Source organism: Silurus aristotelis (genome assembly GCF_946808225.1).
Source record: "Silurus aristotelis genome assembly, chromosome: 1".
NCBI classification, from domain to species: Eukaryota; Metazoa; Chordata; class Actinopteri; order Siluriformes; family Siluridae; genus Silurus; species Silurus aristotelis.
The window spans coordinates 25,362,698-25,377,408 of record NC_139574.1 but is presented as its reverse complement, the minus strand read 5'-3'; the positions used below and the strand labels follow the sequence as shown (position 1 = coordinate 25,377,408).

Sequence of the window (14,711 nt, the reverse complement as noted above, 5' to 3'; positions counted from 1 at the left end):
TAGGTTATGTAAAAGCTATTTGTACAAGAAGGAAAGTGATGGAGTGCTGCATCAGACCTGGCCTCCAAAATATTACATTTAACATAAATATGAATCGTTTTTACTACATAATTCCATACATGTTCTTTCCTAGTTTGGATGTATTAACATACAATGTTGAGAAAAAAAATACAAATAAAGAAAAGACACTGAAGGAGAAGGTGGGTTGTACTTTTACTTATCTAAATTGGGGATTTGTATTTTTATTCAAGTACACGAATGGTGTACTCTAATACACTGTACAAGTTCATCCTTCACATCCTACCTACTTAATTAAGATATAATTGTGATAATAGTAAGTTATTTTGAAGTGAACATTTGATACAAAAAGTAACCTTCACATGTTACTTATGAAACTAAATATGCAAATTGTTGACGTTTTTTCCTTCAAATGTTACAGGCGGAGTTTATTCATTACACTCTTTTTTACAGGGGATAAAAAAAGCCATAAACACTGAGCCAAATGGATGACCAGGTCTGAGAGCTCACGTCAGCACCGCTGACACAGCTCTCTCTCTGTGTGTGTGTGTGTGTGTGTGTGTGTGTGTGTGTGTGTGGCACGCTGCTGATGGAAGAACGAAAGACCCGTGCGGTGCGCAGAGCAGCATGGAGTTTAATTACAGCACAGAATGAATGTTGTTGTCTCGATGCGTCTCTCGGGATATTTCAGTGATGAGGTGGCTCCTGTCCTGGATCCTGTTGGTAACCGGTGGACTTCATCAGGTGAGAAATTTGTTTAGCAAATGCTTCCTCAGCCAGCTTCAGCTTAGACCGAATATTTAAATGCACAAATGTGCTTCACTACTATATAGTATACAACTTAACCCTGATACTGAACCCTGGTTTAAATGTACAATGAAGAATTTGGGTGATCATCAGTGAAATTAATCTCTGTTTCTGATAAAGGCACAGTGATGTCTGGGAACATGTTATAATCTGGAAATGTTTCAAATATTTAGGGTGGAAGTCAAAACAGTGAGAGCAGCCTATTAAAGAAATGTTGGTTGGTTTGTTTTTTTCTGAATTGACCACAAACTGTACTAAACATAAAACCTAGTTTAAATCATGCAGATTTAACTTGTAATAAATTTGACTAAAACAAGCTTGGGGTTTCTTGCCTGTGGAATCTTTTTTGCTGTTGGTTTATTTCAGCATTGCCTGTGGCCTAGATTAAACAATATAAGTAACTAACAAATCGTTTTGCTAGATGTTGAATGGAAAGTGTGTGCACCCCGTGGTTATTATACAGACCTTACATCTGTACACTGTCGCCCATGTGTCCAGGATCGTACCTGGAAACTTGTCATGTCAGAAAAGACAGACTTTTCTTCTTAGCTGGCAGTGAAAGAGTTATTCAGTGGCTACTGGAGAAGCAAATTAAAAACAGGAAGTTGTTTTAAAGGTTTTAGGGTAACATGGTGGTGCAGTGTGTAACTTTGCCACCTCACAGCTCTAGGGTCCTGGATTTGATCCTGAGGTTTATCTGCCCTCCCTCTTTGTGTTTTTTTTTTTTACAGGATTCCACCAAAAAAGGAAACCACTTGTAGGCGGATTGGCTATGCTTAATTGCACAGGGTCTGAATGCTTGTGTTAACGTATAAGTTGAGATAATGTTTCTATGGTAAGGCGATTGGAAGACTCCAGGGTGATATCTGGATATCTATGTTTTCAAAGGCAGGTTCTCTCCTCTTGAAATTTCACTGATGTCCATGGCTATGCAAAACAAATATTCAAAGAAACAACCAAAAAAGCACCTTACTAGATATATAGTATATGTAATATATTACTAATACGACACCTTATTGCATTTTATTACTAAATGTATTACATCATGTGGAAGCTAAGAACCCCAATCTAATAGAAGAAACAGTTTTAATGATAGTGTATTTTATTTTATTACAATGCCACATACACTTACAGTAATGCCTTAAACCATGCATCGGACCCTGACAAGTGAATGTTCATACTCCTGAAGTTATAAAAGTTCCCACATTAGGGTTAGTCATAGTGTTCAGAAAGGCTGTGTTATACATTTTAAAAGGAAAGGAATTTACTTTATATACAATTCTGCAAGGTCTAGAACATTGCACTGACATGTAACATAATAAGTGATATCTTGAATGTAAAAAGAAATGCTAAATGATGTTTAATGGCATTTTAAATAAAGATCTAATTATACTAAATCTAAAGGAATGTGTAGATAATATAATGCATTATTGTAAAATGTAAATAACTGTAAATAATCTGTTTATCAGATGATAAAATTGCCTGAGTTTTGCTGATATAAAGGATTAATCAAGGTACAATTAATTAAATAATCGGGCTGCCTAAAATACGTATACAACTGAAGATTTAAATGTTCTGCCCAATAGTGCCATCAAGTGGAACAGAGTGAAATTAATCATGATTCTCTCTCTCTCTCTCTCTCTCTCTCTCTCTCTCTCTCTCTCTCTCTCTCTCTCTCTCTCTCTCTCTCTCTCTCTCTCTCTCTCTCTCTCTCTCTCTCTAATATAAAGGTCTTATCCCAAAGTCCAACAGACATTTCGGTTGTGAACACAGACCTCGACCTGTACAACAGGACCCAGTACTGTAAGTGGCCCTGTAAATGTCCTAAGGTGGCCCCCACATGCCCTGTGGGGGTCAGTCTGCTCACAGATGGCTGTGACTGCTGCAAGGCCTGTGCTAAACAACTGGGAGAAACCTGTAACGAGAGAGATACGTGTGACTATCATAAGGGGCTGTACTGCGACTACAGCGCTGACAAGCCTAGGTACGAAAAAGGCGTGTGTGCATGTAAGTGACATCAAGTACTGATATTTTTTTATTTTTCCTTTAGATGTTTTTTTGTTAAATTAACAAACAAACAGATGTCTTATTAGATTATATACACCAAAATATTTTTATTTACATAGCTATTTCAAAATTTATGAAACATAAACTACATTTTATTTAAAAATTGCATAATAAAAAAGAGCTCAGTTGGTAGAGCATCAGACTTTAATCTCTGTTCACTGTTGAAGTCAATGTTCAGGTGTTAAAAAGCCAGTTGGTGGCTTTGAGAGTTAAATGTAAGATGTAAATATGTAGCTTATTCAAAGCACATTAGATCGCTCCTTAAGACACCCACATTCTGGCCACTTTTGCTGTTTCGAATGGTCATGTTAAATAAATCTGTGCTGTTATTTGTGTATTTGTGCTTCAGATCTAGCCGGAACAGGGTGTGAGTATAATGGCGTGATCTACCGTAATGGGCAGAGCTTTCAGCCTAGCTGTAAGTATCGCTGTTTGTGTGTGAATGGAGCAATCGGGTGTGTGCCTTTGTGCACCGACTCCCTGCCGCCTCGGGGATGGTGTCAGTTACCCAAGCTGGTGAAAATTCCAGGCCGTTGCTGTGAGCATTGGATCTGTAATGAGCCTCAAAAAACACGAAGGACGAGCCCAAGACATGCTGTGGAGGGTGAGGGTTGCTCTAATGATCTACAGTAGGCCCAGACTTAAATCATTTCAAGCATTACAACACTTTGTTGTTGAAATTGTTAGACATCTGCATTGGGGTTGTAAATGTTCTGGTTTATTGTCCGTAAATGCTGTCTTGCTTTAGAAGTCTACAGACTTAAAACAACTAAAGCATTTCATATTGCTTCCAGAGGCTTTAAGCACCAATGAGATCTGGCACAACAACTGCATTACCCAGACTACACCTTGGAGTCCATGCTCAAAGACCTGTGGGCGGGGCGTATCCATGCGATTCTCCAATGACAACACACAGTGCGCAATGGAGACAGAAAGCAGGCTGTGTAACCTCAGGCCCTGTGACGTGGACATAACCAAACATTTTCGGGTATACATCCATCCATGTTATTTTTAATGTCAAGTTCTAGCCTAATAGAATAGTTAAGTCTTTATATTATTATTCACATTACTTCATTGATTGATATGACTTTATACAATATCAAAAAGCACTCACATACTTCTTTGCTTAACAATGTTTCTCATACAGCCAGGAAAGAAATGTCTGAACATCTATCGTGAGCGCGAGTTCCAAAACTTCACTATCTCTGGCTGCATCAGTAAGAAGCCCTATTGGCCAAAATACTGCGGAGTGTGTTCAGATGAACGATGCTGCATCCCATACAAGTCGAAGACTATCGAAGTGGAGTTTGAGTGTCCCAGTGGAGCAGTGTTCACCTGGAAGTACATGTGGATCAATGCATGTTTCTGCAACCTCTCCTGCAGAAACCCCAATGATATATTTGCTGACCTGCAGCCTTATTATAAGCACAATGAGATCATGAACTGAGACTGAAAGGAGCCATTTCCACTTTATAATAACCATGTGCTCAATTTGAATAACTGCTGATATGTTAGTTGAACATGTCAAAGCCAAAATCTTTCACTTGTGTGTTCAATGTGTACATATGGAGAGTTAATCCACATTTTAAGTGGGTATAACTGTGCATTAAATATATTTGTGGTGGAGTAAATAAGCACCTGGTACACACAATATTTGATTTTGTGTCAGAAAACCACATTCTATCATAAGGCGGTATTTAAAATTTCCAAAATTTTAAGAGGTTCGTTTCCACTAAAGGAGGATTTTATCCCACTCTTTTGGAATGTAGTTTGGTTGGAAAACACTTTGACATTTTCCAGAGTCACACAGGAGCCAAAGGGCTTATGTCATGGAAATGCTATATTAAAATGAATTTAAGTGAGATTTTTATATTCTTTAAATTATGATATAATTTTTTTTTTACCAGTCACAGAATTTAAGAACACTTTTTGTAATGATAAAAGTTTTTTTTGTCATTTTACAACATTGGCAAATTATCCTTGCTTACTATATTGTTTATATTTAGTAGCACTTTCTAAAGAAAGATATTTAAAAGTGTTTAGATCTAAAATGTCTTTCATATTTGTATGTTTTTCAACAAGGCCAAGTATAATTTTTTTTCCTCTTGCTGTATCACATTGTTATTTATACAGCTAGATATGCAACTCAGCTATTTACTATATTTAAATCAGGAATTATGTGCGACAAATGTGTTTTAATATCCGCTGAATAAAGAGACAGAAAAGTAAAAACATTTGAGTTGACTTGACTTGACTTGACTTGTCCACTACATGACAATACGGGTATAGTTATATTTAAAAAAATTATACTGATGTAAAACAGATTAGATTGTGGAGAATCTTATTATTTTTTTAACTGGTATAAACGTACAGTACAGACCAAAAGTTTAGACACACCTTCTCATTCAAAGAGTTTTCTTTATTTTCATGACTATGAAAATTGTAGAGTCACACTGAAGGCATCAAGGGCTATTTGACCAAGAAGGAGAGTGATGGGGTGCTGCGCCAGATGACCTGGCCTCCACAGTCACCGGACCTGAACCCAATCGAGATGGTTTAGGGGTGAGCTGGACCGCAGAGTGAAGGCAAAAGGGCCAACAAGTGTCAAGCATCTCTCTGGGAACTCCTTCAAGACTGTTGGAAGACCATTTCAGGTGACTACCTCTTGAAGCTCATCAAGAGAATGCCAAGAGTGTGCAAAGCAGTAATCAATGCAAAAGGTGGCTACTTTGAAGAACCTAGAACAGGGGTCGGCAACCTTCACTACACAAAGAGCCATTTGGACCTGTTTCCCACAGAAAAGAAAACACTGGGAGCCACAAAACCCTTTTGACATTTAAATTGAAATAACACTACATGTAACGTGTTTTTTTTTTTTTTTTGCCTTTATGCTATGTATAATCAAACCATAATGTGTTGCATTTATGAAATCAATGAACTGCGGAGAGAATGAAATTACATTTCTGCATGCAACAAAAAATTTTTGAACTCCTTAAAAAAAGACATTGGGTTGAAGGTTACTTTCAAGTAAAATACTCAATGTCTATTTGAGTCCTTCTTGTATTTATGAAAAGAACGCCGACCATAAATTATCCACCGGCAGCAAACCAAAAATGCCGTCCTCTTCTGTGTGCCGTCAACCAAAGTTTAAGGAGTCGCGTGCCGGTGGGTGTCGCACATTAGCGGTTGTGACGCATATGAAGAGCGACAAAAACCTTAACACGTTTTATTTAGATTTTACAAGATCACCAAAATCTTCCAATTTAGAATTACATTTTAAAAACTAACAAACTAAAATAAAATACATTTTAATTAAATACTCATTATTTATTTTCCAAAGCCACAGGGAGCCGCAGAAGAGGGATGAAAGAGCCGCGGGTTGCCGACCCCTGACCTAGAATGACATTTTTCAGTTGTTTCACACTTTTTTGTTATGTATATAATTCCACATGTGTTAATTCATAGTTTTGATGCCTTCAGTGTGAATCTACAATTTTCATAGTCATGAAAATAAAGAAAACTCTTTGAATGAGAAGGTGTGTCCAAACTTTTGGTCTGTACTGTGTGTACTTATCTCTTTTATTACTGGGGAACCTTTTTCACAGACACCACTAATATACAAAGTAGAAAGTCATTGTCAGGCTAAACTGTATACAAAAACTAAATAAGAGCAATACAGCATCAACCTCAGCTGTAACAAGGTGTAAAAATATATGTATTGCTTCCCCCAGTACATCCTATAGCTAATCTTTTAACTAAAATTAAAACAATTATTTGAATTAAAAGGCTGAGTGAAAAAATCTTCATAAAACACTAAAGCATCTTTACTTAAACATGTTACTGGGCTTTATGTTGCCTGTGTATGTCAATTCTCATTAATTGCCAATGTTGATAAATTGGTTACAAATGTAATTGCGTTTCTAAAACACCACATTGTTTGCTTGTACTTAATTGTACAAGAAATGAGTACCTCTGTATAACTGAACATTAACTTTCCCCAGTCATAATCCATAACCGTTTATACACACACTCTTCTTTCAACACAAAATTGGAAGCATCATTTAAAAAAAAAAAACACAGAAAAGAACTAAGACTATAGAATCAGCTATGAAGCAGCTGGCAGCTTCTGGTTCTTCATTAATGATGTGTGTAAATAACAACACTAAAATCAGGGCCTTCAGCAGGACACCTGATCGGGGTGTGTCGTTCTCAACAGGCTCAGTTCTGTGCTGCTGTCAGAGTGATTGTCCATGGAGACGTTGCTGTGAGAGTGTCTGTGCTGCTTCTCTACGGGGGAATTGTTTCCCTGAACAGCATCCTGAGACAAGCTGCTGCTGCCAGAGACAGTGCGGGAGCGGGAAAGGCGGGTCATGCTAACTGCAGGCACTGAGACAGAATAAAAATTTGACACTGTAATGAAATGGTTTGTTGAATGTTCTTGCATAGATGAACCATTTAAACACACATACATAGTTTATATCCAGACATTCAAGTCCTGCCATTTAAATAACATGCTTACAAATAAGCATAAGAACAGGACTAGACAACATTAAAGTACATTCTGTAAAGGTTCATTAATAACTTTAAACTTTTAAAAGTCTATTCATAGAAGCAAACCTTACTTACTATATCCCAATCCTTGAATGAAGTACTTAAAGGCCTCTGCCAGTTTGGCAGGCTAGAAGGAAAAAGGAAACAGTGTGGAAAGTAAATACAGGTATCCATCAATCTAAATGGAAACAGAACATTTCCATAAGGGGATACAAACCTGATCATCCTGAGGAAGGCCTCCACAGTCAGCCATCTACAAGAGAACGTATGAAAATATAAGAAGAAAAAGTATATATACAAAATATGATTTTAATGCTAATATTTAATGCTATATGTTTGCAATGCCAAAGAGTAGGTAAGGAAATGGTCAGTTTATATTCTAAAGGAGTCAGACAGGAACTAAATGCTTAGTTTATATATACACTTTTTTTTTTTTTTTGCAAATGAAGAAGATGTGAAAACAATTCCTAACCTTAAGTAGGGTGGTTTTTGTAGGATTCATTCTTGAATTAAAGTCAACCTGCATCAAAAAATGAAAATATGAGAAACAAAAATGGATATGAAAAATTTCTGATCGAAATAGAAAATGTGTATATAAGAGAAAGCGAACATGTACCACAGCCGCAACTGCAGGAGAACTGTCTCCTACCACCAGAAGACTCGGGCACCTGGAGGAACAAAGAATTTTTCAGTGAAAGGAGCAAACAAAAAAAAAAAAAAAAAAAGAAAAGAAAGAAAGTAAAAATAGCATTTTATTAAAGATCAAACAGAAACACTTTAAACATTTGACTTACTTCAGGGTCTTCACATTGAGGTTTGCACCAGGAGGTGGTCTTTCAACATGCAGATTCCTTCGACTAAAGGGAACATCAGAATAAACTGAGAACTTTTGTTTTCATACAGTACCCTGGTCCCAGAGAAGAGAAAACAGACATGCATATAAATAGCAAATAGTTTTACCTGTTGTAGGACTTGACAAACAACTCAAGGTTTCTCTGGTTAATGCGTTTCAGGATGTGATGTCGAAAAGCTGCAATCCGGTCATGGTTTTTGTGAATCTCCTCCTGTTATATTTCCATATAGTAGTCAATCAAATAAATATAATCAGTGTAAATATGTCAAATTACAATATATATATATACTATATTGGCAAAAGTTTGCAGACACCCGGTCATGGTATGCGCTTTTTTAACAAAGCATTCCACATTTAGCCCCAATTTGCTTTTATAATTCCTTCCTCTCTTCTGGAAAAATGTTCCACAAGATTTTGGTGTGTGCTTGTGTACATTTGAGTTCAATAAAGAAGCTCGCTTTGTGCACAGAGGCATTGCCATGCTAGAACAGGTTTGGGTTTCCAAACTCAAGTGAATGCAAAATTGGATTATTCCGCATTCAAAGAGGTCCTATACAATTAAGTGCCTCCAGCTTTGTGGTGACAGTTTGAAGAAGTACCACATATGGCAGGATAAGTTCAGGTGTCCCAATACTTTTGTCCATATAATGTACGTGATTATGCTGAAAAATTGCAGCTCTTCTATTGTTTGCATGATTACTTTGAAGAGCATATTTATTAAAAAAAAAAGGAGTTATGGACATTTTAATGACATTTAGGGTTCCGTCTTACATTTCCAAACAGGTGGGAGATGATCATATCAGGAACATGATGTGTCCAGCCAGAGATCTGTGGGAAGCAGCAGCTTGCTTTAAAATCAGACTTGTAGAATTTAAAAAAGTAACATTTTATTTTTTAAATGTGTGTTTTCTATTATTAACAATGATTGCTTATATACTTTGGACTGTTTTAAAAGATTAGGTACTGGTTTTATGACTGATTTTTCCATGCAAAGCTGTGGTACCTTATGAGATGCCCAGTCCATCCAGTCCTCTGCCTGAGCATTAATGTTAATCAAAACAAGACCCTCGACCAGTTCAGGGTGGATCAGCTGTGAAAAATAGTAAACAACACCCCAGAAATCAATCTATTAATCATTTAAAATATTCAGAGGGGCCATTTTCAATCAAAGATTTTCAACATTTGATTATTTCTCTTAACAAACTTAGTGTATGATTGTATGAGTGGGTCTGAAATGACTAAGGTATTTGTACTAAGAGCAACATTCTTGTGGATTTTTCCCAGCACGCCTCTTGTTATCAATAGGATTATATTGCCTATATCAACATACTTGACTGGGGGAAAAAAATCCTGACTGGGTTATAATTCTGGTTTAATCATGGCACTATTTAAAATCTTCTTTTATGTGTTGGTGCTGCAGTGTCACTGTGTCTACTGCCTCAGTGTCTTGTGTTTTTTTTTTTTTTTCCACTAAATTTAGCAAACTTGCACTTCAAATAGATTCCAGATTTTGTATAGTTCTGTCTTACTTACTGCTAATTTATATTGTCTTATGTAGCACCTTGGTCCTGGGGGAATGTTGTTTCATTTCACTTTGTACTGCATTGCATATGGTGAGAATGACTATAAAAGCTTACTTGACTTGTGTGGTAAGATTTTTGTAAGAAAAAAAAAAGAAAATAACTACAACTTACAGCAAACTGTGCAAGGATGTAGGCTCCAGCCCCGACCGCCATTCCAATAATGCTTTTAATGCTAAAGAGAGAAAATGCAGCTCAATTTAAAACATCAGACGATGTTATTAATTAGACAGTGAATTCCATATCTTGAAATCTGTGTTTTTTTTTTACTTACTTAAAATGCTGAAGTACAAAAGGGATGGTCTCAGAGAGCTGGTCCATTGATGGATAGGTGAATCTACAAAAGGAGAAATGTACCGGTTTAAAATACGAAGTGACACAAGAGCAAAGGTATAACCAGAATGTTATATCAGAGCAAACTCTGATCTTATCCTGTTCAAGAAGGTAAATCATTTATTGCAAATACACTGGTGACACAAAAGGTTAATTTTTCCTAAATAACTTCTAACATGAGCAGTAAATTTGAAATTCTTTATGGGAAGAGACATCACTGTGTTGTGCTTTGACTATAAAGCTCAGACTGGCTACCAATAAGTACTGAAAATGATCGCAAGCTAATAGATTGTTTCTTTGTAGATTCCCTTATATGAGGGCTTTTAATATGCATACAACTGACAGGTGTCTAGAAATTGAATTTAAATTTTCTTTATATCTAAAAAATACTTTATAATTCAAACATTTTTGCTTGTAGTCATTTTACTGCAGTTTAGGTCAGTGGTATAAATTAGGTTTAAGTTTAAAGGTTGTGTTTAGTCACCCTGTGGGGATAGTGCTAGCATCTTCCTCTTGCCCAGGCGCATTGACGTGGCACACAGAGAAATATCGTGTGATTTCCTGCATGTCCTTATGTTCGAACAGATTGCTGAAGCAGGTCTTATCTGCACAGGTTTACACAATCAATACATCATTATACAGTATATTAGGAAATCTGCACAATGCTAAAAAAAAAAAAAAAAAACATAAATGAACAGATAAGAAAGAGAAAGCAGAAGAGCAGAATCTTACAGTTTAGTCCGATGTCATGGTAAGTCAGGATGACAGGTCGGTTGCCCGTAGCAACACCTTTCATATTGCAGTGCACTATGCCAAAAGGGGTCTCCACACTGGCTTCCTGTTGGAGTAAAGCTAGTAATAATCAGTACTCTCATATTAAGGTTTGTTATAAAACTTCTTTAAAAACCCTTGCATAATTGACAGGTTTTATTTTTAATCATAATGTTTTTGCTTTATATGCTTTATGATTATATATGATTATAAAACAGAGAGAAAAAAAGAAATACAACAGCTTGCCACTGGGACAGTGCCCTTAAAAGGATATCTTTGTACCCCATTTACCCCAAAAATGGGTACATTAAGGTTCACATTGGTACTCTAAGGTAGTAATGTGTACCTTTTTGAGTATAAAGTATAAAAATGTCCTTATAATGGTAATAAGAGTATATTTTTTTACATATTTCAAATAGTATTGTGTGTATGCACAGTACATGGCACACAGTAATGGAGACTTGCACATTCAAATAATACTTCATTTTGTTCTCTTCTAGTCCATGTTTCAGGAATAAAACAAGTCATTCAAAACAAACTATTAAAAGAAAATATGTATTGAACTCAACTGACAAACATGTCAAGACACGATATCAATTATACAATGAGATGAAATAAACATTTAGTGACATTTCTTTTAAGCTTCCTGGCTGGTTTGTTTAAAAGTAGTAGCTTTTCACACAGTGTTAAAGCGAACATATATCTCAATATATAAAGCTACTTAAAACTGCCAAAACGTAAAATTAGTGCAATAATGAAAGAGCAGCCCATAAAATAAAGATCAGTTCCTATCAACATACTGTAACGTTTCCCCTGTGAGCCACCCTCATTCCACCGGACTACATTACCCATCATCCTTTGCACCCCGTCATCCACCATGTTTGTTTCCCGACTTCACCTGTCTGTTCACCTGGACTCTATTTATACTCATCACCACTGTCTTCACTTATTGTCGGTTATCGTCTTTACTACATTGTATGTATGTGTGATTTACCTGCTCCTTATTATTAAAATTACATCTTTAATGTTACCATTCGTCGTCCTCGTCCTTACGTGTACATACTGTGACACATACTTGATATTATGTAGAATTGGCAGAGTTAAACATGCTGTAAAATCTCATTTCAACATTATCTTTATTCTTATTGGAAGGGTTTTGATAACACGCTTGTTAAAACAAAAGACGTTATAAAAGAGTTTAAGGAAAATACACAGGAAAAAAGTGAACGTTTGTTCAAGCAGCTATTTTTCCTTATAATCCTTTAAAACTTGCTAATTATTCAACAAGAGCAACAGGCAGAGCTACTAAACATTGTGCAACACAATTCGGATGCCATATGCAACTTACACTGCGTGACTTTTTTGTAAAAAAGTACTGAAGCGGTTTTTGCCACTTTGAGCTCATCGCAACCGAATGTTGGATCGCGCGCGAGACCGCGGATGCGACTCGAGCTACAGTACTGTTGCGCGTGATGATGACGTGACAAGTGAGTGACTGATTGCCATGGCTACGTGAACGTCATGTATAGACCATCTTGTCTCTTTGGATTTTACTTGGATCACTCTGCATTTGTATACATTGATCCATTAAAACCTCAACATGTCGTTAACACACACTCTCTACTAAAAAGTGAGGGGGACAAATTTACGGAATCCCCCTGCCACGCCCCCTTCTGGCATTCCCCGAAGCACCCTGCTTCTTCTCCCGCACGGAGCTCGTCGCAGTCATGCTGATCACACACACCTGACTCTCATTCACTCACTCATCCCATCTCCTAGTTAAGCCCCTCACCTCCACACACTCGCGGTCCGTTATTGTTTGTGCATGATCGTATATGTTGGTTCATGGCGGTCTGTGTAATCGCGTATACGTATCCCGCTACGTACCCTTCTTCTCGGACTCCGCATTCTCTCAACGGCCCCCCGGATTACCCCGATCCTGCTGTTTTTCATGTTCACGCTGTCTGCACCATGTTTATCCGTTGCTGCCCAGCGCTGCACTTTCCATAGCGCGGATCCGTGGATTCTCTACACGAACTGTCTCTGCTTTCACAGAACTTCGTGGCCCGCGCTCCCGGAGCGCACCACTGGATATTACTGCTTCGCTACAAGTATTGGTGGATTATCTCCTGAGTATTCTCAATAAACTTAGTTTGCGTTTACTTCGGCCTCCGCCTCCTCATCCGCATTAAAGATTATCTCGATCCGCATGACCAATCAAACAAATTTTGGCAATGCTGTTGTGTAAAAAACCTCCAAAAACACGTGCATGTACATTCTCATTTAATAACGCACATCATGTACATAAAGAAATTTCAAGCACGGTAATATACTGCCGCCATATTGGTTTACGTTTATCTCGATCATCGGTTATCTCGACGTTTTTTGGCGTCCCCTAGGCCGGTGACATAACCGGGTTCCACTGTGTAGCATACCCAGCTGAACAGATACACTTTACTCTCTTGAAACTGATGTTTAAGGATTTTAATGTCCAGAATAAAGCACCAGTTTCAAGAGAGTAAAGTGTATCTGTTCAGATGGGTATGCTACACAGTGTGTGTGTGTGTGTGTGTGTGTGTATATATATGTGTGTATATATATATATTTCTCTTTACAACAAAAAAAATGAATACACACCATGCTTGCTTCTGCTCTAGTATCAGATCAATCATGCATTAGTCACTCTGCTCTGGTTGAATGTGTACTGAGCTGGATTTTATATCCCCTTTGTATACAGTGTGGTCCCTGCTCCCAGCATGCTTTGCATGTTGACCAAAAGACACTAGGGCAATTCTCATGTAAATCTATTTAATTTAGGGTAGGTACTAAGACAAAGCTGTAAATGTATAGACTTTCTTTTTAAGAAAAATATTAACTGATGTAAACAAAAAGAAAAGAAAATATGCATAAAAGTAGCTACAGTACTCAACATGTGTCATTTGTTGTAACCATCTCTGTGACGTGAATACTCTTCTGGAGATCCTTCTTTTGTTGCAAAACGGAAACGTGCATTTCACACGTGACTGGAAAGGTGAGATCTTAGCTATTCACTAGTCCGACAGTATTGTGTTGGTCGATAGTGATCAGCTTAATTCCATCACTGATAAGCAGGATGGGGGTTTACCTGATGGAGAACGAGCTCTACGTGCTGCATGTGGTGAAGCAGGAAAGGCAAATGGCGAAGCTCCAGTTCACACGTCATCCTTCTGCAGAAGCCCCCAAAAAGAGTGCGGTTAGAAATTCAAAGAACTGGAAATTTTTGTTTGTTTGTTTGTCTGGCTTGCATTTCGGAGCCATATACCAATATAAATCTGCATTTCTTTATTAAAATATATAAATTTCTAATTGTTTCAAAGCTAAAAATGTGATTAATTATGGTGTATTAGATCTAGACTAAGCAACATTCATGATTTACGATACAATCAACTGTTAACTGGAATATTCAAACTTAACAAAGAAAGATCAGACCAAAAAAGAAAAAAAAAACATCAACAATTATATATTTGAGGTTGGTAGTAGATTATTATCTATTATTTTAATTTGGGGATTACATTAAAAAGTCACTTAAAATTCTAAAAGATTAAAAATCCTTTGTGAATGAATATGTAATGTAATATTACATTTGTATCCAGACAAGAATGCTTTGAATTGCAATTAAAATAACACAGCGTTTTAAAACAATACCACTTTTCCACACTAGATGGCGCCAAACTACAACTTTTGTATTTACT

The 14,711-nt window shown here is 37.0% G+C and overlaps 2 protein-coding genes across 5 annotated transcripts; one reads left to right on the top strand and one right to left on the bottom strand.

Moving 5' to 3' along the window:
- Positions 1–544: 544 nt before the first annotated feature.
- ccn4b (cellular communication network factor 4b) lies at positions 545–5,124 on the top strand. The gene is made up of 5 exons (XM_083557935.1): positions 545–762; positions 2,556–2,832; positions 3,242–3,496; positions 3,687–3,880; positions 4,040–5,124. The coding sequence occupies exons 1-5, from the start codon at positions 673–675 to the stop codon at positions 4,337–4,339; spliced, it is 1,116 nt and encodes a 371-aa protein (XP_083414061.1). The 5' UTR covers positions 545–672; the 3' UTR covers positions 4,340–5,124.
- A 1,331-nt stretch (positions 5,125–6,455) lies between these two features.
- On the bottom strand, positions 6,456–14,203 carry ndrg1b (N-myc downstream regulated 1b). Of its 4 annotated transcripts, none has more exons than XM_083556308.1 (14): positions 14,105–14,203; positions 10,942–11,047; positions 10,694–10,814; positions 10,151–10,213; positions 9,991–10,051; positions 9,300–9,386; positions 9,068–9,124; positions 8,404–8,507; positions 8,238–8,300; positions 8,060–8,111; positions 7,916–7,963; positions 7,661–7,696; positions 7,519–7,570; positions 6,456–7,278 (listed from the first exon to the last, which is right to left on the bottom strand). In XM_083556308.1, exons 1-14 carry the CDS (start codon positions 14,180–14,182, stop codon positions 7,070–7,072), a joined length of 1,137 nt encoding a protein of 378 aa, XP_083412434.1. In that variant the 5' UTR covers positions 14,183–14,203; the 3' UTR covers positions 6,456–7,069. The 4 variants fall into 4 exon arrangements, with proteins under 4 accessions (XP_083412434.1, XP_083412436.1, XP_083412437.1 ...); XM_083556310.1 differs by lacking the exon at positions 14,105–14,203 and adding an exon at positions 13,618–13,781; XM_083556311.1 differs by lacking the exon at positions 14,105–14,203 and adding an exon at positions 12,673–13,171.
- Positions 14,204–14,711: the final 508 nt, after the last annotated feature.

Excerpts from the sequence above, each read along its gene's own strand:
- ccn4b (XM_083557935.1), top strand. The coding sequence starts at position 673 with ATGTTGTTGTCTCGATGCGTCTCTCGGGATATTTCAGTGATGAGGTGG. Across the intron at positions 763-2,555 it reads TAACCGGTGGACTTCATCAG|GTCTTATCCCAAAGTCCAAC; the intron begins GTGAGAAATTTG and ends TCTAATATAAAG. Across the intron at positions 3,881-4,039 it reads ACATAACCAAACATTTTCGG|CCAGGAAAGAAATGTCTGAA; the intron begins GTATACATCCAT and ends TTTCTCATACAG.
- ndrg1b (XM_083556308.1), bottom strand. The coding sequence starts at position 14,182 with ATGACGTGTGAACTGGAGCTTCGCCATTTGCCTTTCCTGCTTCACCAC. Across the intron at positions 9,387-9,990 it reads ACATCCTTGCACAGTTTGCT|CTGATCCACCCTGAACTGGT; the intron begins GTAAGTTGTAGT and ends TATTTTTCACAG. Across the intron at positions 7,571-7,660 it reads GCCTTCCTCAGGATGATCAG|CCTGCCAAACTGGCAGAGGC; the intron begins GTTTGTATCCCC and ends TTTTCCTTCTAG.